The sequence below is a fragment of the Mesoplodon mirus genome, assembly GCF_964341445.2.
Source record: "Mesoplodon mirus genome assembly, chromosome: 3".
Classification (NCBI taxonomy): Eukaryota; Metazoa; Chordata; class Mammalia; order Artiodactyla; family Ziphiidae; genus Mesoplodon; species Mesoplodon mirus.
In genome coordinates this window covers 35,335,004-35,359,672 of record NC_138978.1, presented here as the reverse complement: position 1 = coordinate 35,359,672, position 24,669 = coordinate 35,335,004, and the positions used below count along the sequence as shown (strand labels likewise).

Below are 24,669 nucleotides of genomic sequence, written 5' to 3'. Positions count from 1 at the left end.
GTGCAGCCACAACTTCGGCCATCCCTTTTGGGGATGGCCCCCTCACCCACATTCTACTTGCTCTGGACCCCTTTGGGAGAAGCTGCCAGAGAATTCTGGCCGAGGATCAGGCCACAGCCACTCCACCGACCTCCCCAAACCGATGTGTCTGCCGCCCCCAGAACCCCAGGAGGCTGGAGCCGGCGAGGGGACCTCTAAAGAGGCTGGGGCATAGCGGAGCGGCGCCTCCACAGGCCGACAGCGCCCCGGGGGCGAACCAGGGACAGACGGGGACCCCTTGGCTTCCCCGGGGGCCTCCAAGGGCACCTGCCCAAGGCCACCCAGCGCGCGGCGGCCGAGGGAGCGGAGCTGGACCTCCCAGCCGTCGGCGGGGCGGTGACCGCCCGGGGCCTTCCCACGGCTCGGCCAGCGCGTCACGGAGGGGGCGAGGGGGCGCCCGGGGCTGCGACGCAGGAAAGGGCCCTGGGAAAGGGCGGTGGCTGCGCCCCCGGGGCGGGGCCGGGGCGGGGCCCGACTTCCCGGCTCGCCGCCTGCGCCGCCGGGCGGAGACCCACGTAGCCCGCGCTCACGATGAAGCGGCCCCGGGAGCCGAGCGGCTCCGATAGCGAGTCCGACGGACCCATCGACGTGGGCCACGAGGGCGAGCTGAGGTAAGGCGGGCTGGGGGCACGGGGCGCGCCGGGGCGAGCAGACTGGGGAGCAAGCCGACGGGCCGGCGAGCGCGGGGCCAGTCCCGGGGCCAGTCCTGGAGAGCTGGAGAGACCGGGGAAGACGCAGGTGTGGCGCCACCGTTACGCGCACGAGTGCCCGGGATCCTGTGCGCTCTCGGCCGTTTAGGGCTCGAGATGCTGGGACGGAGGGAGAGTTCAGCTCGGGGTCTGAGGTCCAAGTGAGGCTACTGGCGAGGACTTTTTTTTTTTTTTTAATTTATTTTTATTTAATTTATTTTTGGCTGCGTTGGGTCTTTGTTGCTGCGCGGGGGCTACTCTTCGTTCCTGTGCGCGGGCTTCTCATTGAGGTGGCTTCTCTTTGTTATGGAGCATGGGTTTCTAGGCGCGCGGGCTTCAGTAGTTGTGACACGTGGGCTCAGTAGTTGTGGCGAACGGGCTTAGTTGCTCCGCAGCATGTGAGATCTTCCTGGACCGGGGCTCGAACCCCTGTCCCCTGAGTTCGCAGGTGGATTCTTAACCACTGCGCTACCAGGGAGGGCTTTTCCCTGAAGATCTTAGGAAACCCTCATGGACTGTTGGTATCACACCCCCTGGTCCTGAAGTAGAGTAGTCACTACTCTGCAGTGACTATGCAGAGTAACCATACTTTCTTAATTTTACCCTAGCTGGGGTGCACTTTTCATATAGTACACACACACACACGCACACACACACACACACAGAGAGAGACACAAAACTTCCAGGGGAAGAAAATCTTTGGAATTAAGTTTTTAATATTGAAGAAAATAATCGCTGACTTGCCCATGGTCCTTGCAAGGGCCTAGACTCTGATTCCAGTGCTCTTCCTACTGCACCAGTCTGCTGTCAATATCTTTCAACTCTTGGTACGTTTTCTGACCCTGCTTAAAACCTGTAGAACAAACTGAACTTGTATAAGTTCTGTTATGTCCCAGTTCTGTGAACAATCTAAGCTTCAGTTTCTTCATCTGCAAAATGGGTATACATAATAGAACTGACCTCATAGGATAATTAGGAAAATCAGATGAGATAACCTATGTCAAGTGCTTCACACAGAGCCCAGCACGTAGCAAATGCTTAAGTAGTATCAAGCACCCAATATGTGATACTCAGAACCCTGAAAGAGCAGCAGGGACTGACTGGGTCTGCAGACTTGGGTCCCAGCCCCAAATCTGCCACCAAGTTATCGTGTGACCTTGGGGCATTGCTTTCCCTTTGTGAGCCTGTTTCCTCATCAGTAAAATAAAGGAGAACAGGGAGTGGGAAAAGGAAGCCTATCTGGTCCCTCCTGGCTCATCCAAACCTGACTCTCTAGAATAGATTTGAAAGGGGGATTCAGTTCATTTTTAGGGATGTTTTTGAGGGTACTTCATACTTTCAGTGATATCCAGTTTTCTGAGACCAGGGGATCCTGCCTCAGTCACAAGTCCCAGTAAAGTGCCACCAGCTTCCAATTCTTTCTAGCTTATAATAGGAGGTAATTTCCTGTCCATGAGGTTTTGGGGTATATAATAGCATTCCCTATGCAACTTAATAGCCTTTTAAAATTGTTTAGCAGAAACTGCTCTTTAGAGAATCAATTCTCTGAGTCTGTGCCTGCTAGGAGCAGGGGAAGGGCCCAGCACCATGGGGTGGGGGGTTGGCGGGGAGGTGTCTCAAGCTCAGTGTCATTGGGTCTTCATGAATCAGAGGCATGAAATTGGTGTCAGAGAGCTAGGCTGATTGGAGCTGCCTTCTGTACTCCAAGAATTTGCAGCCTGGTCAGTGACCTACCAGGTCACACAAAGTTCATGGACAGGATGGAAGATGGAAGGAGAGACAGACTGTGGGCTGTGAGGGCACCTGAGCAGGGAGAGGTCACTCACAACCAAAAGTGCAGGGAGAGCTTCCTGAAGGTGGTGGCATTTGGACTGTGGCATTTGGACTATGGCATAAAGGATCAGTAGGCAGTTTTTTTCCTGTACATTTTGTCCTTTCAACTAGAGCCCATTTTTTTAGACTGTCTAGATTCTTAGGCGAGAAGACCCCCCCAGAGGAGAGAAGCAGTTGGACATCTGGCAGAGGCCGACTTATAGACCCCTCTTTGTAGCACTCACCAAAGGGCCCTCCCCCCAGCAGACATCAATGCTTCAATTCAGGGAGCGCTGAACGATGCCTGCTGTGGCCCAGACCCTGGGCTGGGCGTGGGGGGCCCAGATGTATCCTGCTCAGCCTCTGCCCTCAGGGAACTCTCAGAGAAGAAGAGCTTCATGGACAAAGAAAGCCAGATGAACATTGGCAAGGGCCAGGGGACTGGAGCAGCCAGCCTCCCCAGGGTCAGAGGCAGGGTGCAAATCCACCCCCCCCCCATAAGAGTAAAGAGCAGGTTGTGTTCCATTGCCACTGTAGGCATCTACCTGGTGGCAGTGTCCTGCCCCATATATGGGAATCACCCTCAGAGCTCCTATCTGAACACAGCCTCCTGACACATGTGGGTCCAAACTGAGAATATTGTCTCCCCCCTCCCCCTGCAAAAATTTTATGAGCACCTGCCACGTCAGGCACTGGGTCAGGGTCTGTGGGTCATTTAAGGCACATGGTGGCCTTTGAAGTCTCACCACCATTAACTTGGGCAACTGACTACCCTTTTCTGAATTCTAATTTTCTCCTTTACAAAATGGGGATGCTAATACCTTACCTCACAGGGTAGGCTTTGATGAGGTAATGAACTTAAGGCACACAGCTCCCTGCTTTGGCACAAGGCAACTTCCAATGAAAGCTGCTCTCTGAGGGGTCGTCGTTCAGTTGGAGGGTGCCGTGTCCGTGAGGCAGCATGGTCTAATGAAAAGCCTGGACATCTGAAGACTGGACTTTGTGTCTCTGTTTCTCCATCTATCAAGTGATTATTTTTCATAAGTGTGAAATGGCCCAATAATATACTTAACTCATTGTATGATAAATGAGACAAGTGAACATGGAAGTGCTCTCTAGAACAAAAAGTACTGGCTATGAAATGTACATGGTGGGACGATGACTGTATGGGGAGCATTGGATGAAAAGCCAGTACACTTGGCTCCAGTTCTGGAATTTCCTCTAATTTGCTGTGTGGCCTGGAGCAGATGCCTTCCCCTCTCTGAGTTTCCTCATTTTACAAGTAGGCTCAGTGCTCTCTGAGAGCCCTTCATCGGAGACACTGTGATTCTGCCTTTGGTTGATGGAAAATGAGTGGGGTCACCTGCAAGGGCTCCTCGGGGGAGTTCCCAAAAAGGAAGTGAGGGTGAGCGCTGAGGGTAGTCAGGACTAGCAGCCAGACCACCTGGAAAGCTGCCCCTCCCCCAAGAGACCACCCCAGAATTCTGGCTAGGGACCCCTTGAGGCCCGTGGAGCAGATCTTGGGGGTCAACATATCTTCTCTGGGTCCATGAAAATCTGTCTTATTTTCAGACTCTCAGACAAGAATCTCTCACACCCTCTCCCAATGTCAGGGCCAGATCACAGCCTGGAAAAGAGCTAGCTCTGGCTGAGCTCTTGGGAGCTTTAAGGCTAAGGGGACTGGAGGGCTATTCAGACAGACAGGAAATAGGAATCAGAAGGGAAAACAATGCTGATTTTGAAGCCAGAAGATGTGGATTCCCATGCTGGCTTTGCTCCTCAGCAGCTGCGTAGACTGGGCAAGCTGCCTTACCTCCCCAGTAATCAGCATCCTCATCTGTAAAATGGGGCTTCCCCTCAAAGGAGGGAAGTATATGTAGTGATGCCGAGAAAGCTGTGAAGTGAGGTTTGCCTGTGGGATATGGGAGTGGGGGGAGAGGGATAACACTGCAGAGAACCAGGAGAGTGGAAAAAGGGTGGCTGAGCTGCCATGCTCTGAAAGGGGTGTGTCAGCCTCCAACAGATGGTCCCTGAGGAAGGATCAGGCCGAGAGGCAGTGACGTGAGCAGTGGTAACCCAATACCCCAGGAGACACCTTATCCAAGCTGCGGGGACAAAGGCCGTGTTTCTTAGTAGACCTTGGCTCTTGTGGCTTGTCCATAGTGAAGCTTTGTAAACAAGCTGCCCTACAGATCTCAGGATCTGGCCACCTGAGCCCTGGATCTAGCTTGCTGACCCATCCCTCCCACGAGCTTTCATAGGCCTCTTACATTCTTGTCCAGATGTTTGGATGGACATATCCTTTTCCAGATGTAGCTAGATGAAGCCAGGGACATAGCAGTAGGTTTGACAAATGTTGATCTGGTCTCCCATGCAAACTTATCTCTTTAAGCAGTTGATGAAAATGATCCAACCTCTAATGCCAAGAGGGTCGTCACGTGGGCTGGGACCCTCCCGGTGAGCCACATATGGCCCATTCCACAAAGGCCTCAGACATAGATATATTTTTTTTTTTTTAGTATTTGTTTATTTATTTGACTGCGTCAGGTCTTAGTTGAGGCACGCGGGATCTTGGTTGAGGCCTGCGGGTTCTTTCGTTGCAGCACATGGGCTTCTCTTTAGCTGTGGCATGCGGGTTTTTCTCTCTCTAGTTGTGTAGTGCGGGCTCCAGGGTGCGTGGGCTCTGTAGTTTGCGGTGCGTGGGCTCTCTCGTTGAAGCGCACAAGCTCAGTAGTTGTGGCGCAGGCTTTGTTGCCCCGAGGCATGTGGGATCTTAGTTCCCCGACCAGGGATCGAACTCGCGTCCCCTGCATTGGAAGGCGGATTCTTTACCACTGTACCGCCAGGGAAGTCCCAAGACATAGATTTTATGGTCTCACCTCTGTGTTCTCCGGTGGTGCCAAAGATGAGGGCAGGAGGAGGAGCTCAACCACGAGCTCTGTCACGTCACTTGCTGAGTACTGGGTACAGCTGTGAATGAGACAGATATGGTTCATGGCCTCATGGAACTTACAGACTTGATGGAGAGATAGACATTAATCAAATAATCATATAAATATAAAACAACAAATGGGCACAAATGCTATGAATGCAGGATGCTAGGATAGTGTAAAGCAGGGGGTATCAAGTGGGAGGGGTGATGTCAGAAAAGGCTCCCCTGGAAGTTGACATTTGAGTTGAGATCTGAAAGGTGGTAGAAGTTACTAGGCAAAGGGGCTGGGGCTTGGGGGTGGGGAGAGGGAGTGGACCAGAGAGTTCTGTGCTAGGGGAACAGTATGTGCCACCACAGGAAGGAGTTAGTGCATTCACAGGCTGGAGCACACAGAGCAAAAGAGAATTGAGTCTAGGAGGTGACAGGGGCCTGCTGGGCTACCTGGAAGATGGTAGCCTTGATCCTAAAAGCATTGGGAAGGCCCTGTAAGAGAGTGACATGATCAGATTTGCATTTCGATGATCACTGCCCGCTTGTAGGAAGTAGTGGGTGTAATAGACTCCTGCAGTCTAGAAAGATGATGGAGGCTTGGTCCCGAGATCGGCTGTGGAGATAAGGGGGACAGGTGTGAGATGTATTTTAGACATGGAATGGGCAGGTTTTGATGGGGTAGGTGAGGACAGTGGAGGAATCAACCTCGGGTGTCCACCTTGCAGAAGTGGGATATGGGTGCTTTCGCTGAGATGGGAACCTAGGCCGAAGAGGAGAGGTGGAGGCAAGCTCTCGGGTTCCTGTTCAGATGTGTGGCATTTCGCGTTCTGAAATAGCAGGGGAGTCACCTTGCCTAAAGTTATTTGTGGCTGTGATGTCTCCAGTGGGAGCTGGGCTCTGGAGGGCTGGGAGCTGGGCTCTGGAGGGCTGGGGCCTGGCTGAGGGCATCCAGTCCAGCCCTAGGTCTGATTGGGGCCTCTGGCATGTTGGCCAAGTGAATGATCCTAAGGGCAACCCAGAGAATCTCCTTCACTCCAAGAGAGCCTCTGAAGCGGGAAACCTTTAAGAGGGCGAGCAGTTGGGCTGAGGAGGATTTGGTCAGTCTGGGCAGGAAAAGCCCCAGAGGGCTGAGCCTCCTCCCGGTGATGGGAACTCCTGGGTTGCCAGCAAACATACATCCTTCAGCCAAGCCCGGGGACCGGAGGCCTGACACGATGCGGGGCTGGAGCCTTCTGGGGAGGCTGGGGCCACGTCCCGAGAGTCCGAGAGGGCCCTGTGACCCAGATGTCGCCTCCCCCTCGCCCGGGCCGCGCAGCGTGGGAGGAGGCGGCAGCTGCAGGCCGGGTGGAGGGCGGGCGACCGGCGCGCCCGGCCCGTGGGAAGCGGCGGCATCTGTTCTTTCCACGCTCGTTCCCAGCGGCTCCCTCTGAAACCTAACCCGCAGGCCCGGCCCCGCCGCCGCCGCCCGTGCCCTCGCCCGCCCCGCCTGGGGGATCGGGTTGCAAGAGCCGGGCGGCCGGGCTGCGGTTCCCCCGACGGCCGCGGCAGCAGCGAGGGCGAGGGGCGAGGGGCGAGGGGCGAGGGGCAGGAGGCAAGGCCGAGCGGGTCAGGTCCGGGCGAGAGCCAAGCCCCCCCCACCCATGGCCCCAGCCGCCGGCGACTCTGGAGCAGGAAGCTCTGTGCAGGGGAGGACTTGGCCCGGGGAGAAATGAGCCCCCTGGGAGAAGGGGAGAGAAGGCGTCCCCACCCACGCCTGCCCTGCGCCTCTTCCCGGCCTGGGAGACCTCGGCCGCCTGGGAGGGGTCTGTGCCCGCCCACAGCCGGCCTCCGAGGTCAGCCCAGGCCAGGGAGATGGACCTCTGAAAAATCAGCCTTTCTTTTCCTCTCCAGCCAGATGGCCCGGCCGCTGTCCACCCCCAGCCCTTCACAAATGCAAGCCAGGAAGAAACGCAGAGGGGTGAGTGTGTATCTCAGCAGAGCTGTCGGACAAATGTTTGCCCTGAGTTCCCAGGGGCCTGGCGCAGAGAACCCTGGTCAGAAACACCACCGGGAAGCGACCTTGCCTGGGTTCAAGTCCCAGCTTTGCCAGTAGCTAGCTGGGTGACTTTGTGCAAGCCACTTAATCTCTGTGTGCCTCATTTTTTCATCTGTGTAACTGAAATAATGATGGTACCTACCTCAAAGGGTTGTTTTGAAGTGAATTAATGTAATGCACCCAGAACAGAACCTGACGCACAATTAGCCATTATCATTTATTCCAGCCTTCCCCTGCTTCTGTCTGAGCTCAGAACTTTCCTTCCCTCTTAGTGTGCTGAGGGGTAGGGAAGGGGGACAGGAGAAGGAAGAGCCCGTCCTTGCTCTTGGCCCTACTTTTCCCCCAGGATGCAGCTGTGCTTCTGCCCTGGGAGTCCAGAGACCGGAATCTGGCAGAGACCAGCCCTGCCACTCACTAACCAAAAGACCTTAAGCAGCCACGTCCACCCAGCCCCCGTTCTCTTTATCGGTAAAATGGGTGCTGTAATTTCTGTCCTGCTATCAGTATTCCACTACCAGTATTGTGAAATGTGAGTGAGCTTGTGGGAAAGAAAGGCCTTCCCAGCTGGAGAGAGCAATGCCTGGGACTCCTCAGACCTCATGACCCAGCACCTCAAGGGGTCTCCCTGGCCCAGGAGGGGCCTCCAGGATGTGCTCCAGTGCTGTGGCTGGTGTTCCTGTTCTAATTGGTTGGTGCCCTGCTGTATCAGTGGTTAAACGTTTTGAATACCACCCCTTAGATCAAGGCAAGAGATCTGAGTTCTAGTCCCAGCCTTGCACTTCCTTGCTGTGTGACCTTAAGCAAATCCTGCCCCTCTCTGAGCCTCGTTTTCCTCTTCCATAATGTAAGAATGGATTTATCTCCCTGACAGAAATATTGTGACGGAAGATATGAGTCAGTGCCCGTCAAGGTGTGTTGGAAACTGTGATGAAGTGCCTACTTGATTTTTGTTTGTTTGTTTGTTTCTTTCATCATTGTTTTTTAGATCATAGAGAAACGGCGCCGGGACCGCATCAATAGCAGCCTTTCTGAACTGCGGCGCTTGGTCCCCACTGCCTTTGAGAAGCAGGTATGTGACATTGCTGAATGTGCTAGAGGAAATGCTTTGTGGGTGGCAGATAAGGTTCACTTCTCACGGCATCCCTTATCGGCTGGTGGCAACTGCCTGAAGTGTTGTGATATCATTTACTGATATCTGTTGATGGCCAAGAATAAGGGGGATGGAAATGCATATTTACTGAGGTGTCTCAGGGGTTGTGGCTTTATGTCCATCATCCGGTTGCACTGAATGCTCAGAATGATCCTGAAGGGTAGGGATTATTATGCACATTGCACAGGTAAGGAAACTGAAGCACAGAGAGGTGAAGTAACTTATACCAGATCACACAGCTAGTAAGTAGCAGAGTGGAACTGGACACAGACTGTGTGATCCTAAAGTGCCCTATCCCTCTGCACTACTGACATTTCCAGAACTATCTGAAAGTAGAACAGGCCGCTTGGGGAGTGAAGTCTCTGTCATTGAACATGCTGGGGTGGAGGGACTCCAATGGGGAGTCAGACAGTTGAATCAATCAGACAACCTCAAAGATTCTCACCGTGTGCGCCAAGGCACGGTCATAGGTCCTGTGTCTTCCTTTCTGCTGGGGAGAACAAGTCAGTCATTCCACAGACATTCACTAAAACCTTCACAAGTCCAGCCGTGAACTAGACCTAGTGCCTATCTTCAAGGGACTCACATGGAGAGTCCGACCCTCAGGTTTCACCTGGGAGACCAGGTGATGCTGGAGGCTTCGGAAACACTCCTCAAGAGAGAGAATGGAGGAAGAGCAGATGCTTTGGAATAAGACAGTGAGCCCAATCTTGGGTGTGTGTGGCGAGTGTGAAGTTGGATTCCCAGTAAAGCTGGTCTAGGAGGCAGGTGAGGATGCAGGAGTGACATTCTAGTGATGGTGCCTGAAGCCATGGAGGTAGAGGGGACCCTCCGAGGAGAGCGCACAGAGCGAGAAAAAAGTGAGCCGTCACCCACTGGGAACACCACCGTTTTAAGAAACAGTTAGAGCAAGAAAGCAGGGGAGGAGGGCTTTCAGGAAGGATGGTTGGCAATGTGGTGGACAGGTGGGCTAAAATGAGAACTGAAGAGAATGGGTTAGATTTGGTGGGCTTGGCTAAAGCAGAAGCCCGATCGCAGGCAGTGGTGATGTCGGGGGAGGAGGAGAAAACTGAGGTCGTGAGTGCTGATGACGCCATGCGGGGGAGGTGGGCGACAGAGGTCAGCTGAAGGCCGCCACTCTTCTGTCTTCTGTACACACAGGGCTCCTCCAAGCTGGAGAAAGCCGAGGTCCTGCAGATGACGGTAGATCACTTGAAAATGCTCCATGCCACTGGCGGGACAGGTACTGATGCTCTACTTTCCTGGAACCATTCCTGCAGCCAATATTTGGGGGCTGGGCCCTGGGGATACTTTGGTGAGCAAAGTAGATGTGGTCCCTGCCCTCATGGAGCTCACAGTTCACAGAGGGGCTGAAGCAGATCCAGGTGGAGCGTTCGCAAAGCCTGTCTTTCTTCTTTTGGCATTGCCCTCTCCGCTTTTATTGTCTCCATGTGTCCTAGCCCTTTCCTCAACTCCACTCCTTCCAGCCTTGAACCTTGGAGGGGCTCTTCTACAGCAGATTACTGATCCCCCTGCCCCCAGGGCCTCGTTAAGCATCAGCCTGAATGAGCTTATTCTCACTGTGATCCCAGTGGGAGGGACACGCCTGAGATTTTTAGCCACAGCGCTTCGCTAGTGTGCCCACGCACTGGTCTAGGCTTCTGAGCTCTTGTGTCCTTGGCAGTGCTGGGGGGATATGTCACGCTCACTGCTGAAGATCAGTCATGGGATTTTAATAGGATGCGAATGTTAACACATTCTGTTATTTTGAGCTAGTCCACTACAAAAAAGCCACGGAACTGTGGCTTTTAAAAGACTTCTGGACAGATGGAAATTCTGTGTGCCTGAAGCTGCTCTGTGTATTTTGGTAATTTCACAATTGGGAAACCTTGAAAACTCCACTGACCTTGGCTCCAAAGACTTAAGTCTTGAAGCCTTCACTTGCTACCCCCTCAAAGGGATGGTTGCATGTTAAGCAGCCCAGCCTGGTGCCTCTCAAGCCTCGGCGGGCAGCAGTGTCATGTAGGGGCAGACAGTGTCGTGGGTCACAGCCCAGAGATCCTGAGGCAGTAAGTCTGGACTGGAGTTTAGGAATCTGCCAGTTTAGCAAACACGCCCGATGACCCTGCTGCAGGTGGTCACTTGGAGAACTTGTGCCAAAGGAATGCACAGCCAACAGTGGAAACTGTCTCTAATCAACCAGTGGGGGAGGAATTTCAAGCTACATTTGTATTTATCCAATTAAAAGAAAACTAGTGACTAATATTTGGGCAGCATTTTATAGTTTTCCAAATGCTTTCTCTAATGTTATCTCATTTGATTCTCACAAGAACCTCGAGGGTGGGTGTTGTTATCCTCACTGTTTTCTGGCTAAGGGCTGATGGGAAGACAGAGAATTGGCTTAGAGCACTGGCTTTGTAGTTTAACACTGAGTTTACTACTTACTAGCTTTAGGACCTTGGACAAATGATTTAAGCTCTTTTTTTTTTTTTTTTTTTTTTTTTTTGCGGTACGCGTGCCTCTCACTGTTGTGGCCTCTCCCGTTGCGGAGCACAGGCTCCAGACGCGCAGGCTCAGCGGCCATGACTCACGCGCCCAGCCGCTCCACGGCACGTGGGATCTTCCCGGACTGGGGCATGAACCCGTGTCCCCTGCATCGGCAGGCGGACTCTCAACCACTGCGCCACCAGGGAAACCCTGATTTAAGCTCTTTATTCCTCAGTTTCCTTATCTCTAAAATGGGAATAATGATAGAGGTTTTTTTAATATAAATTTATTTATTTATGGCTTTGTTGGGTCTTCGTTGCTGCGCACGGGCTTTCTCTAGTTGTGGAGAGCGAGGGCTGCTCTTTGTTGCGGTGCACAGGCTTCTCATTGCAGTGGCTTCTCTTATTGTGGAGCACGGGCTCTAGGCATGCGGGCTTCAGTAGTTGTGGCACGCAGGCTCAGTAGTTGTGGCTCGTGGGCTCTAGAGCGCAGGCTCAGTAGTTGTGGCGCACGGGCTTAGTTGCTCTGTGGCATGTGGGATCTTCCTGGACCAGGGCTCGAACCCGTGTCCCCTGCGTTGGCAGGAGGATTCTTAACCACTGCCCCATAATGGTTATAATGATAGGTTTTTATGAGGTTTAAATTAGCTAATGCAAATTAAGTGCTTAGGAAGAACTCAGCAAATGTTAGTGAAAAAAGAACAGTGAACAGAGAAAGGTGATGGGATTTGCTCAAAGTTGCACAACGAAGTAGACAGCAGAGCCAGGTCTCGCCGCCTAGGAGGCCTGGCTCCAAACATCATCTCCTGCCAAGCTGTTCCTCTGTGGGGACCTCAGCCGTGAACCAGGGACCCGATATTTGCTACCATGATCATGAAGCCAGTGCTCACTGGGGCTGGTCTGTCTTTGCCCAGAAGGTGGTCGAGAGACGGGCAGGTGTAGAGAAGCTGTGAGAATGTGAATACTTCTGCAGGCAGTCCCCCTGGTCATCCCACACTGAAGTCAAGCCAAAGACAGGGTCCCTGGCCTGAGGGCAGCAGCTGAGGACCAGAGTGGGGTCCTGCTTTCTAGACTGCCCTTTGGGCTGGGGAACAAACTCAAATGCTTATGGGGGCCAAACCACTCATATAAATGATAGCTAACTTTTCATTTGTTAAGCATTTCTGTGCACCATTTCATTTCGCCCTCCCATCTGTACATGGCAAGGCCTGTTATATACCCATTTCACAGCTAAGGAAATCAAGGCATGGAGAGATTGAGACTTGTCCATAGTCAGGGCGCTAGTTAAGTCCATGGTCAAGCAGCTGGCCCCCAAAGACCTCATGCTTCATTGCTACCCTATGCTCTCCTCTCCAAGGAGTCTCCCAGCTCTGATGGCTGCTGCCGCCACCTCCCAGCATCTGCCCCCATCAACAGGCAGGGTTGTTCTCCACCTCCATGTGCACGACGCTTTCACATCTGGCAAGTGTCTATTTAAATGAAGTTATCTGGGCCGCAGCTTTCCTTCTTTGGGTTAATCATGAATGGTGATGAAAATAACACTTTACATTTTATAATGCTTCATAGTTTAGTGAACTCATTTGATCCGCACAGTCTACCCGCTCTACCCCAGTAGGGATGATTATTCCCACTTTAAGATGGTGAGACTGGGGCTCAGAGAGGTGAGGTGACATGCCCAAGGTCACCCAGGGGGTGAGTGGGGAAAGCAGGTCCAGAACTCAGACAGTCTGACCCCAGGCTCAGTGCTTGTCTCCTGCCTGGCATGCCCTCATCGTGCCTCACTTTGCAGGATTCTTTGATGCTCGAGCCCTGGCAGTCGACTTCCGGAGCATCGGTTTTCGGGAGTGCCTTACCGAGGTCGTCAGGTACCTGGGGGTCCTGGAAGGGCCCAGCAGCCGTGCAGACCCGGTGCGGATTCGCCTTCTCTCCCACCTCAACAGCTATGCAGCCGAGATGGAACCTTCACCCACGCCCACTGGGCCCCTGGCCTTTCCTGCCTGGCCCTGGTCCTTCTTCCATAGCTGTCCAGGGCTATCTGCCCCGAGCAGCCAGCTTGCCATCCTAGGAAGAGTGCCCGGCCCCATCCTTCCCAGCACCTCCTCTCTGGCTTACCCCATCCCGGCCTTCAGAACCACTCCCTTGCGCAGAGCCACTGGCACCCTCCTGCCAGCCCGGAGGAATTTGCTGCCCAGTCGAGGGGCATCTTCTACCCGGAGGGCCCGCCCCCCGGAGAGGCCAGCCGCACCCCTGCCCCCCAGTGGCAGGGCTGCCAGGAGCAGCCACATGGCACCCCTCCTGCGATCTTCTTCCCCCGCCCCTCCTGGCATTGTGGGGTCTCCTGCTTATGTAGCTGTTCCTGGGTCTTCCCAGGGGGCAGCTGGGAGGCCAGCGGGAGCTGTGCTCTGCCACTCCTGGGTCTCTGAAATCACTGAAGTGGGGGCTTTCTGAGCTGGCTTTGCCCCCAGGAATGAGGAGAGTTCTTTTTCCAGGAGCTCTAAAAATGGCGTTGCCTTTTCTGCTCTGCTTTCTGGACTGGTTCATATATGAAGGTGTTTCCTTCACCCAGCAGAGGCCCCCTTCTCCTTTGGCCCCTCTCCCCTCCTCACTGCTTGTCCCAGCTTCTTCTGGGGCTGTTCTGATCTCAGAAGCTTGGTCTCATTTTTTCCCTGGAGAAATGAGTCCCAGGAGAGCCCCCCAAGAGCTGTACCCAGACCCCTCTCCTGCCCCAGGACATATGGGCAGTAGGCATTAATCTCAGGTTGGGGAACAACGCTTTAACCTAAAAGGCACAATGACCTAAGGCACGCTGCTCCCCTAGAGATGAGACCCCAGCCAAGAGCAGCGACTGCCTGGCTGTAGCCTTCCCAGGCCCCCAGGGGTCAGAACATAGTGTCTGTCTCACTTCCTGAGACAGTAACCACACAGGGGCCACAAAGAGGTCTCCTGGGAACCCCGTCTGCCCCAGCCCACCTGTCTCCCGCCCACTGCAATGAACCCAGAACAGACCTGCTGTCCACCACGGCCAAGGCTGGGGACTGGGAGCCCAGCAGGGCCCGTTCCTGCCCTCTTGCCAGCTGCCAACACCTACCCTCCAGCTGACCAGCAGTTCCCTGCACACAGCTGGGAGGTCTCTGGGCTCCGTGACAGGGTGTACTCACCACCAGGCCTCGGACGGCGTCCTCAGACAGGAGCCAGGCTTGAGCCACAGAGAACCCAGCTCCCTGCCTACCACACGGTCACCGTCCTCCCGGCCTGTGGTCCCGTCGGATGCACAGTGCGGAGGCCATGTTCCCACGTGATGGCGCCCTGAGAGGAATCCTCTTGGGATTCAGCACCAGACGTTTGTGCTGCCTGTTTTGCATCCGACTCACAGGGCCCAGACTGCTAGGACCGCCAAGGGCTGTCAGGCTGGACGAAAATAACTGCGAGGAGGGGCAAGAGGAAGGACAGTCAGAGGCGGCTCAGCCCTTCAAGGTCACACAGTGGGTCGAGGGCCTGAGATCCTGTTCACCCGGGATTCCACGCGGCTGGCTCTGCTCAAAGGCCATGCGTGGCGTTACCCAGCTTCAGCCCAGGCCACTTTCCCTCTAACAGAGGGAACAAATGGCCCAGAGACCTTTCCCAATGGAGCAGCAGGAACTGGACAAGACAGGGGCCGACCAGAAGCGACACACAGCCGGCCCAGTGCTGCCAGATGGTTGTTAAAATGGAGAAACACTTCTGTGCTCACTGACAAACCTGCTTTCCCTGAGTGTTCCCACCACATGGCTTTTCTCCCAGGACCCCATGCTGGTTAATGCCCGGCCAACCCAAGGCCGTGGGGCCCTCCAGCTGGCAAGTCGTTGGGGCTTATTCTGCACTGGTTATTAAATGCTTCTGATGTCACCCCTGGAAGAGTCTCCCACTCCCGTCCTTTGATGGAACTACCCTCCCCAGAGGCTGAATTGAGGAGACTCCATGAGCTCAAAAAGTAGAGTCTGCAAAAGCCCTGGGGAAAAAGGGCCCTTTCAGAGAAGTGGGTAGGAGGGCAGAGATCATTTAAATGACCCAGAAAGCTCTTTTGAGAAGGCAAATTCCTCAAGGAGGGATAAAGAACTAAAGTAATTCTTTTACTCCTCAGTGTGAGGTAGTTGGATCAGATATTGCTCTCCTCCTGGACCCATCTGTGTGTACAGCAGGGAGGAGGTGTCATTTCAGGGAGTGGGTCACTGGCCAGGAGTGCTCCTGAGGCAGACAGAGATAGAGGGAAATAGCGAGGGAGGGAAGGCAGTCAGCAGGCTCCCAGGATTTGGGGGGGCAGAGGGAGGTGGCAGAAGGCAAAGACCAACTTCACCGTTTTCACAAGGGGCGGGGAGAACGGCGCTCCCCACCCCTCCCCCTCCTCCCCTGCACTCTCCTCCCCCTCCCCCCTGCACTCTCCCCTCCCCCTGCACTCTCCCCTCCCCTTCCTCCCCTGCACTCTCCTCCCCCTCCTCCCCCTCCTCCCCTGCACTCTCCCCTTCCCCCTCCTCCCCTGCACTCTCCTCCCCCTCCTCCCCTGCACTCTCCCCCTCCCCCTCCTCCCCTGCACTCTCCTCCTCCCTGGCCACTGCAGGTGGCGGCTCACTGCTCCCAAGATACCAGGGCAGTGTTCCAGTCCTGCAGTTTGATCACTTCCTAGCCCAAGAATCCAACATTTACTCATGGCAGGACGGTGGGAAACACATTTTCGTATTTCAAATACCCAACTCCAAAAGAACCAGTTGACACCGTTGAATGAGGTGGAAATGGCCCAGAACTTTGAGCATCTTAGTTGCTCTTAGGTTCATTCTCCCTGAGAGATTGTGCGGGGAAAGGTGACTGTGTGTATTGGTTTCTGTGGTTGAGAACTCATATGTTTGTTTATATTCCCAAGCCTTTCTGGTGCCCCCGACTCCCACCCCATCCCCGGGGTTGTCGCAGACATTCAATAAAGTTTTTTTTCTTTAGCTCTTCTGGAAACCTCTGCAAGGTTCTACTTCTTAAATATCTCTGGAGTCCATCTACTTCTCTCTGATCCCACAGCCTTCACCCTGGTCTGGCCACATCACTTCTCCCCAGATCACTGCCCTCCAAAAGGTCGCTTTGCTTCCTTCCTGCTTTGCCAATCAGTTCTCAACGCAACCAGAGAGAGCTTTAAACACGCAAACCATATCATATCAACTCTGGTTTAAAATCCTTACCCTATTACCCTATTATTCTAAGGATAAAATCCAAGCTCTTCCTCATCTGGTCCCGAACTCACTTCCAGCTTTTTTCTTGCCAGTCCCAATCGTGTTCTCTGTGCTTCTGACACCCTGGCCTTCCTTCATTTCTCCCACATTCCAACCTCATTCCCTCCCGCTTCTGGTCTGCCCCTGTCTTGTCCAGTTCCTGCTGCTCCACTGGGAAAGATCTCTGGGCCATTTGTTCCCTCTGTTAGAGGGAAAGTGGCCTGGACTTTGCACATGCTTTGCCCTTTGCCCAGAATGCTCTTCCTCTGCCCTTTGCAGGCTGAGCTCTTCATGCCCTCAGGCCTTGGCATAAATGCCACCTCCTCAGAGAGGCCTTCCCTGACTACTGGGCTTGAATCTATCTCAACGTCCTCTATCTTGTTGTTGTTGTTCTCGTATGGAAATTACCATTGCCCATCCATTTGTGTATTTACTTGTGGGCTGCTCCCCCACCAGCACGTAAGCTCCGTGAGGCCAGGGACCACGCCTGGTTTGCACTCCACCCTGTATCCAGTGCCAACCATGGTACCTGGCTCAACATCAGGGTTCAATAAATATTTGTTGAATAAATGAACTGGGGGAGGTGAGGAATCTTCTAGACTCATGTTGTTGGATGGTACACGGTCCTCTAGGGGTGAATCTCCTGCGGGCCAACTTTAGGGGGTGGCTGGAGAGCAAAGTGAGAGCCAGGGCCAGGGGACTGGAAGTTCTGGCAAATGGTGAAGGGACTCTGGCCAAAGAAAAGCACGAGCGTGCTTGCTCTGGAGTGCATGCTGACAGCTGAGAACGGGCAGGCCGTCCCTGCCAGAAGGTTTTGTTCTCCACTCTTGGCCTAGCTCTCCCCCATGGATTTGGCTTGCAACAAACCCAGGCAACCTTCGCAGAGGTCTGCTCCGTGCCAGGCCAGGCATGGCAGAGCCAGAGGTGACGAGGACTCTGTCCCCCTGAGGGGGTGCACCCTCTGTCTAAGTGACAGTTGGGTGGGATGAGAGTGGAGAGAGAGGTCTGTTGAGAAGGCTGAGGGGTATCAGCCTCTGCCTAGGGGGGTCATGGGGGAAGAGAGTGCTGGAAGGAAGCCTTCCTGGAGGAGGACGAAGGGAGGCATTCTAACCACGGGGGGACCGTCGTCGAGGGCAGCTCTGGAAGTTGGCCTGACGTGAGCACTGGCCTTCAGTGGCAGAGCGAAAGGCAGGCTAGTCTGGGCACTGAAGCCAGACTTCCTGGGTTGAGGCCCCACCTCTGCTCACGTATCAGGGCTGAGGCCTTGGGCGAGTTACTTAACACCCCTGAACCTCAGCCTCCTCGTCTTTAGAACAGGGATGATGCCGTAATAGCTACTGTTCACTGAGCAGTAACTACATACCAGACTGCTAAATGCTTTGCTTAGAATGTCCCCATTTTACAGTAAGGAAACTGGGCCAAGACATATTCTCCTAAAGTTAGGTGACAAGTGAATGGGATACCACATATAAAGCCCTTGGTACAATGCCTGGGTCAAGTGAAGCACTCAGTCCGTTTTAGCCATTAGTGTCATTAATGGAAAGAGGCTGGATCCAAGTTGTGAGTGCCACGCAGAGTTTAGACTTCAGCCTGTGGGCAGTGCGAGCCCTGGAAAGTGTTGCCAGGTGAATGCCAAGGTTAGACCTTGTTTAAGAAACTCCTGTTTGGGGTGGTGTGGACGACTGGGAGGAGAGTATTCAGACTCGGTGCCATCTATTCATTGGAAACGCCTAGATGCTTTTGAGACATATCAATGTCCAGGCCCTAGAGGTGATGATGTAACTCACCTGCAGTGGGGCTCAGGCACCCCATAAGGAGGTGTGAAGAATCAGGATTTCTTTCCTAGTCAAGGTGAATTTCAGTTCCATTAGTGAACTGGACTCCAGCTTATGAGCCTGAAGAGTCTGCTGCTTTCTAAGAAGTGAAGCAGAACTTAATTTCCACAAGGGCATGTCTGTCCTCCAGCCCCATCCTAGTCTTGGGCCTATATAGATACTTAAGAAATTTTATGTGTTGAAAGCTTTAGGGACTTGTACAGTTGGCCCTATGTGTTTGTGGCTTCCATATCCACAGATTCAACCAACCACGGATCAAAAAAAAATTTTTTTTTCATTCCAGTAACTTCCAAAAGGCAAAGCTTGAATTTTCCCCAGCCAGCAACTATTTACATAGCACTTACATTGTATTAGGTATTATAAGTAATCTAGAGATGATTTAAAGCACACAGAAGGATGCGGGAAGGTTATATGCGACTATTACACCATTTTATATAAGGGACTTGAGCACTTATGGATTTTGGTATCTACGGGAGGTCCTGGAACCCATCCCCATGGTTATTGAGGGATGACTGTAATTCATTCAGGAGTCACTGAATATCTTATGACTTCGTGGAAAACTCAAGACATTAGCTTCCTTCCCTCCTTCCTGGGGAAAGAGGGCAGGAAAAATCAGGTCTGGATATCACCCAATCTCATTAATAGCAACAAACATTTTCAAGCCCTTGACCTACATTATCTCATATAATCATATGAGATGATATATATTTCATCTAATGGTAGGTTCTGTTATCCCCGTTTTACAGAAGAAGAAATTGATACTCAATTTGTTGGTGAAAGCGCCCAAAGTTCGTAATGCTAGTGAACGTCCTAGCCAAAATGAAAACCTAGGTCTCTCTGATTCCATCTTAACCAATACAGTACACGGCTTCCTTCCCCAGCTGCCTCTTGTAATACAAACCCGAAGCCATTCAGTGACAGGTCATATAGGGCTGGTGGACTGGACTCTCATGTTAGCCTGGGAAGCCTTCAGCTTGGCCATGTTCTTCTCCCATGTGCTAGTCAGAGTAAAGATCAGCTGCTGTAACAAAGGGGCCCAACAATAACTCAGTGGGTAAAAGAAAATAGAATTTTATTTATCTCTCATCTAACTGCCTGGTGTACATTCCAGGTCAGCCAGAAGCTCTAATCAATGCAGACATTCCAGATTCCTTCCGTCATGATTCCCTGCCATTCCCTAGAACATTGTCCCTGCACCACTAAGCTAGGTCTCCATGGATTCAAGCCAGCAGGAAGGGAAAGAGGACTTGGTGGAGACATGGCCACCACAGACTTAAAGCCTAGGCCCCAAAGTAGCACATATATGTCCAGTCCATCCAGATTCCCCTGGTGAGATCTTTGATGAATGGCCACATCAAACTGCAAAAGAGGCTGGGAAATGCATTTCTGCCCTGTTCTCTGAAATGAGTGTGAATGGGTATTGGTAGATAGTCTCTATCACTTCACTCTTGCCTCCCAGCCTGGGAGGTTGAGAGGAATGTGGGAATCAGAGTCATCAGTAGTTACCACCTGGCTTGTGTGTCTGGAGGGCAATTTACTTTGAGTTGGAGGAACCAGGTATAGGGGCTCCACCTACCACTCTCTGATGCTACAGGGGTAGGTTGGATACTCCTGAATGGAGTTGTATCTACTGGACCCAGCTCCCTGGAGAATTCCCCCAGGGAACACAGTGTAAGAAAAGAGGGTTTGTTGCTCTAGGATGGCCAGTGAGCCCCAAGCTGACTGATGATCAGCATTACCTGTGTACCACATGGTGCCCAGAGGGCCTTTCCCCATCCTGGTTCCCACCTGGGGAGGCACTGACAGATGCTCACACCTTCCCTGACCCAGACTCTGGTCATGCTTTCTTGTCTTCCCAGCTGCCAGGGACACAACCAGCCCAGGAGCTCTGGGCCTCACAGGGCTGTGGGTTCTGTTTGTCAAAGTTGAGCCTCTCATGAATAGGGCTGCTGAGATGCCCTTGTTAGTTACTTGACAGTGGCAGGTGAAAAGGGGCCAGGTGTTAGGTCTCCAAAGACAGACACCCAGGCTCCCTGGACTCTTTTTTTGTGCTTCACCTAGGAGTGAAAAGAAGTAAGACTGTCATTCAGGCCATCAGTCTCAGAAAGCTGGCTGGCTGACCAATGCTGCCCAGAGCTCAGGGGCCATTTAAATTCAGGTTTGGCTCAGGCCTTTGGGCAAAATCTGGATTCCACTGCTCTGTTCGAGGAAGTCCAGTGTGGCAACACCCCATCCCGGGCACCCCAGATGTTCTGTTGGAGCCTCTGACAATTAACAAACCACTCATTGCCTACAACACCAGCAACCCTGAAAGAAACCAGTCAACAAGCACGAGAAGTGAGGCTGCTTTACATCGTACAGCAACATAACATTTCAAAGTGCTTTCACATGCATCACCTCACTTACATCTCTGAACAGTTTGGTCAAGGGAGTCAAGGACAGGAATTATTATCTCCATTATGCAGATGAGAAACTGAATCTCGTTTCAGGTAAAATGATCTGCCCCAGATCAGAATAATAGTAAATGGCAAAGCTTGTTTGGACAGTAGTGGAAAGTCACAGATTGTAAGCAGGCACAGAGAAGTAATATAACATTATCCAATCACTACTAAGCATGCACTATATGCAGGCCCTGTACCACATGCTTTACATGCAGAGTGTGGGTTTATCTGTGTAACTCCATGGTTTAGATTTTGGTTCTATTATTATCTCCATTTTACAGGTGAGGAAACAGGCTCAGAGAAATTAAGTAACTTACCCAAGGTAACACAGCTATTAAGCAGCATAGCTCTTAACTGCCAAGTTCTACAGCCTACCAAGCGCTGTATCTCCTGTGTCACCCCTTCCAGACATCAGATGGGGTATCCAGGCTTCTACCACAGCTCCTGGCTTACACCTCAAGGCTTTGGCCTCAGACCCATCAATATTAACTCAGCCACCCCTCAGGACACAGAAACCAGCTCGGTCTGGCTTTATAACAACACTTAGGGAGCTCTGACCATGTGCCCAGCACTCATCTAGGTACTGGAATTCAGCAGCGGATAAAACAAACCCCCAGATTCCTGGAGCTGACTTTCTCATTGAGGGAGATAGACGATAAACACCCAGACAAAGACATACATGAAATGCTTGATGGGGAAGCAGGATAAGGTGGCTGAGAGGACAGAGAGTGATGGGGGAGAGGTACTATTTTACATAGGATGGACAGGGAAGGCCAGAGGGAGCAGTTTGAACAGACACTAGAGGGAGAGAGGGAGCCAAGAGGCCATCAGTGAGCAGGGCGTTCCAGGCCAGGAGCATCAAGGGCTGGTCCCAGAGGCCAGTGTAGCTGGAGTGTGGACAGCAGGGGGAGAGTGGTGAGAGATAAAAGTCTGAGGGGGGTGGGGGGCAGCTCACGGGAGGGTGTTAGATTTTACTCTGAGTGAGGCAGGAAGGCGTGGAGGGTTAAGTGTGGAAGAGACTCGTGATCCGATGTACACATTAGGAGTCATGGAGTGAAGAATAGACCTCAAGAGGGCCAGGGTGGGAGCAGGGAGACCATCTAGACCTCCCCAATTCCAGGGACCTCCTTGACACCACCTAACTGCCCACTCCCACAGAACTTACCATCCCCCGAAATGGCTCCTCTAGGAAATCCTGATTTCACACATCCCATTCTCCAGACACTACATACTCTCCTCCAACCTCCCTCTCCTCAACCCTCCGGTGGTAAAAACTCTCAAACTTAAGAAGATCTTCAAATCACCCTACGACTCCCTCCCCAGCCCTTGGTCATTTACTGGCTTGGCTTCACTTCTTACCTAGCTAAGGGCCCACGGACCCTCATGTCCAAAATCACCCCTTCAAACGCCCTTACTCCTTGTCCCATCCCTGTCTCCGTTGCGGTCACCAGGTGTGGGGACGGACTTTAAAGTGGACCCCATGACCCCACCTCCCAGTGCCCACACTCCTGTATAATCCTCTCCCCTTGAGAGTGGGCAGAAACTGCAACTTGCTTCTAATCAATAGAATATGGCAAATGTGAGAATTGTCACCCCTTGTTTAAGCTACATCATGTGGCAAAAGTGGTGGGCGGTCACTCCCATGATTACCTTACCTTATATAAGACTGTGTTTGGTTTTTTTTTCACCCCTTAAAAACTTTTTAATTGAAGTATAGTTGATTTACAATGTTGTATTAGTTTCTGGTGTACAGCAAAGTGATTCAGATATATATATATATATATATATATATATATATTTCAGATTTGTTTGCATTATAGTTTATTACAAGATATTGAATGTAGTTCCCTGTGCAATACAGTAGGACCTTGTTGTTTATCTATTTTATATACAGTAGTTTGTATCTGCCAATCCCAAACTCCTAAATTATCCCTCCTGCCCCCTCCTTTCCCCTTTGGCAACCATAAGTTTGTTTTCTTATGGTTGTCTGTGAGTCTGTTTCTATTTTGTAAATGAGTTCATTTGTATCATTTTTCGAAATTCCACATATAAGTGGTATCATATGAAATTTAGCTTTCTCGGTCTGACTTACTTCACTTAATATGCTAATCTCTAGGCCCATGCATGTTGCAGCAAATGGCATTATTTCATTCCTTTTTATGGCTGAGTAATATTCCATTGCATATATATATATATCCATTTACCCATTCATCTGTTTAAGACTGTGTCTTATGTGAAGATCAATGGCAATTCTACATGCCCAGAAAGTAGAAGGTACTCACTATTATTATTGGCATTGTTTTGTCTACACTGGCTAAATATTACTCAAAATGGAAGAATATTGGTCAGTATTAAGGAGAGTGTTTGCTCACAGGTAATGAATCATGTGTAATGACTGGTTATCATTCTCACTTAAACAATGAAGCAAATACAGGAAGTAGCTTGGTGTGGTTAAAAAGATCCCTGGACTAGGAATCAATTAATTTAAATTCTAATTTCATTTTTGCTACCAATGGTTAAATATGTTAACTTTTGTGGACCTCAATTTCCTTGAGCTTAAACTGGATGATCACTGCAGGACTTTCCAGCTGTAAAACAATGCTCATGGTCAGATACAACTTACTTAAAAAAAAAAGGAGTCTGTCTTAGCCGACTGGTGGGAGAGGCTCTCCCCCCAAGCTTGATGAAGTAAGTAGCCACTTTGGAGCTGTGTATCGTCTCTAGGGCCTCAGGGGCGTCCTCCAGCCAACAGCCGGCAAATAACCAGGGCCCCATCATCCTTCACAGGATGAATTCTGCCAACAGCTTGAATGAGGTTGAAAGTGCATTTTCCCTCAGGAGAGCCTCCAGATGAGCCTGGCCAACACCATGATTGCAGCTTCCTAAGACACAGAGCAGAGGACCCAGTTAAGCCGTGCCAGGATTCCTGACCCACAGAACCATGAGGTAATAAGTGTGTACTGTTTAGTGTGCTAAGTTTGTGGTCACCATTACACAGCAATAGATAATTAACACATCAGGCAAAACCTGAATCTTGGTTACAACCAGCTTCCTGCCTGTCCTACACCTGCTAGAAAAGAGTCATTCAACCGACTAGAAAAGCCAATGATTTGATTTATTTCATAATCAGAAACCTCAAATGAGGGGGGCACCCTGCTCCTCCACCAGGCTGGCTCTCCAGCTTTTCAAGGTAACTACATTATTACTTGGCCTCTCTTCTCACAACCCCATTCCCCTCCCCATGTCATTCCAGAAGATAATCTGCAAAAAGCAAAACAAACAAAATAAACAAAAAACCAAAAACAGAAGAGGATGATCCTGCTTCATTCCTCACATTGAATATGGAGGTTTGGGGTGACCTTGAGAATAGTATTATTATTATTATTATTATTATTATTATTATTGGCTGTGCTGCACAGCGTGCAGGATCCCAGTTCCCTGACCAGGGTTCGAACCCGTGTCTCCTGCACTGGAAGTGCGGAGTCTCAACCACTGGACCACCAGGGAAGTCCCGAGAATAGTATTACTTTCTAAAATCGACAGTACTGAGGTGTCATTTACATACAATAAAATTCACCAATTTAAAATGTACAATTCGGGACTTCCCTGGTGGTCCGGTGGTAAAGAATCCATCTTCCAGTGCAGGGAACGCGGGTCCAATCCCTAGTCAGTGAACTAAGATCCCACATGTCGCGGGGCAACTAAGCCCATGCGCCTCAACTAGAGAGAGAAGCCCGCGCGCAGCAACGAAAGATCCCGCTAGCCGCAAGAAAGATCCCGCGTGCCGCAACTAAGACCGGACGCAGCCAAAAATAAATAAAATAAATAAATATTTTTAAAAATAAAATAAAATGTGCAATTCGATGAGTCTTGATAATGTATACAGGCAGGTAACCACCATAATTGCGATGTAGACCATTTCTGTCACCCAAAAAGTTCCCTTTTACTGCTTTGGAGTCAATCACCTCCTCCTACCCCAGCCCCTGGCCATCATTGATCTGCTTTCTGTCACTACAGTTTTGCCTTTT

The 24,669-nt window shown here is 51.6% G+C and overlaps 1 protein-coding gene across 2 annotated transcripts; it reads left to right on the top strand.

The window, feature by feature from the left end:
* Nucleotides 1–538: 538 nt before the first annotated feature.
* Nucleotides 539–16,297, top strand: HEYL (hes related family bHLH transcription factor with YRPW motif like). 2 transcript variants are annotated; one of them, XM_082615883.1, is made up of 5 exons: nucleotides 539–650; nucleotides 7,354–7,420; nucleotides 8,484–8,567; nucleotides 9,810–9,891; nucleotides 12,924–16,297. In XM_082615883.1, exons 1-5 carry the CDS (start codon nucleotides 571–573, stop codon nucleotides 13,580–13,582), a joined length of 972 nt encoding a protein of 323 aa, XP_082472009.1. In that variant the 5' UTR covers nucleotides 539–570; the 3' UTR covers nucleotides 13,583–16,297. The 2 variants fall into 2 exon arrangements, with proteins under 2 accessions (XP_082472009.1, XP_082472008.1); XM_082615882.1 differs by lacking the exon at nucleotides 539–650 and having other exon boundaries at nucleotides 5,858–7,420.
* Nucleotides 16,298–24,669: the final 8,372 nt, after the last annotated feature.

What these genes read in the sequence shown, in the direction of transcription:
- HEYL (XM_082615882.1), top strand. Translation starts at nt 7,172, where the DNA reads ATGAGCCCCCTGGGAGAAGGGGAGAGAAGGCGTCCCCACCCACGCCTG. An exon ending in CCAGGAAGAAACGCAGAGGG is followed by an intron (nt 7,421 to 8,483) that starts GTGAGTGTGTAT and finishes ATTGTTTTTTAG; the next exon opens with ATCATAGAGAAACGGCGCCG. An exon ending in CCACTGCCTTTGAGAAGCAG is followed by an intron (nt 8,568 to 9,809) that starts GTATGTGACATT and finishes CTGTACACACAG; the next exon opens with GGCTCCTCCAAGCTGGAGAA.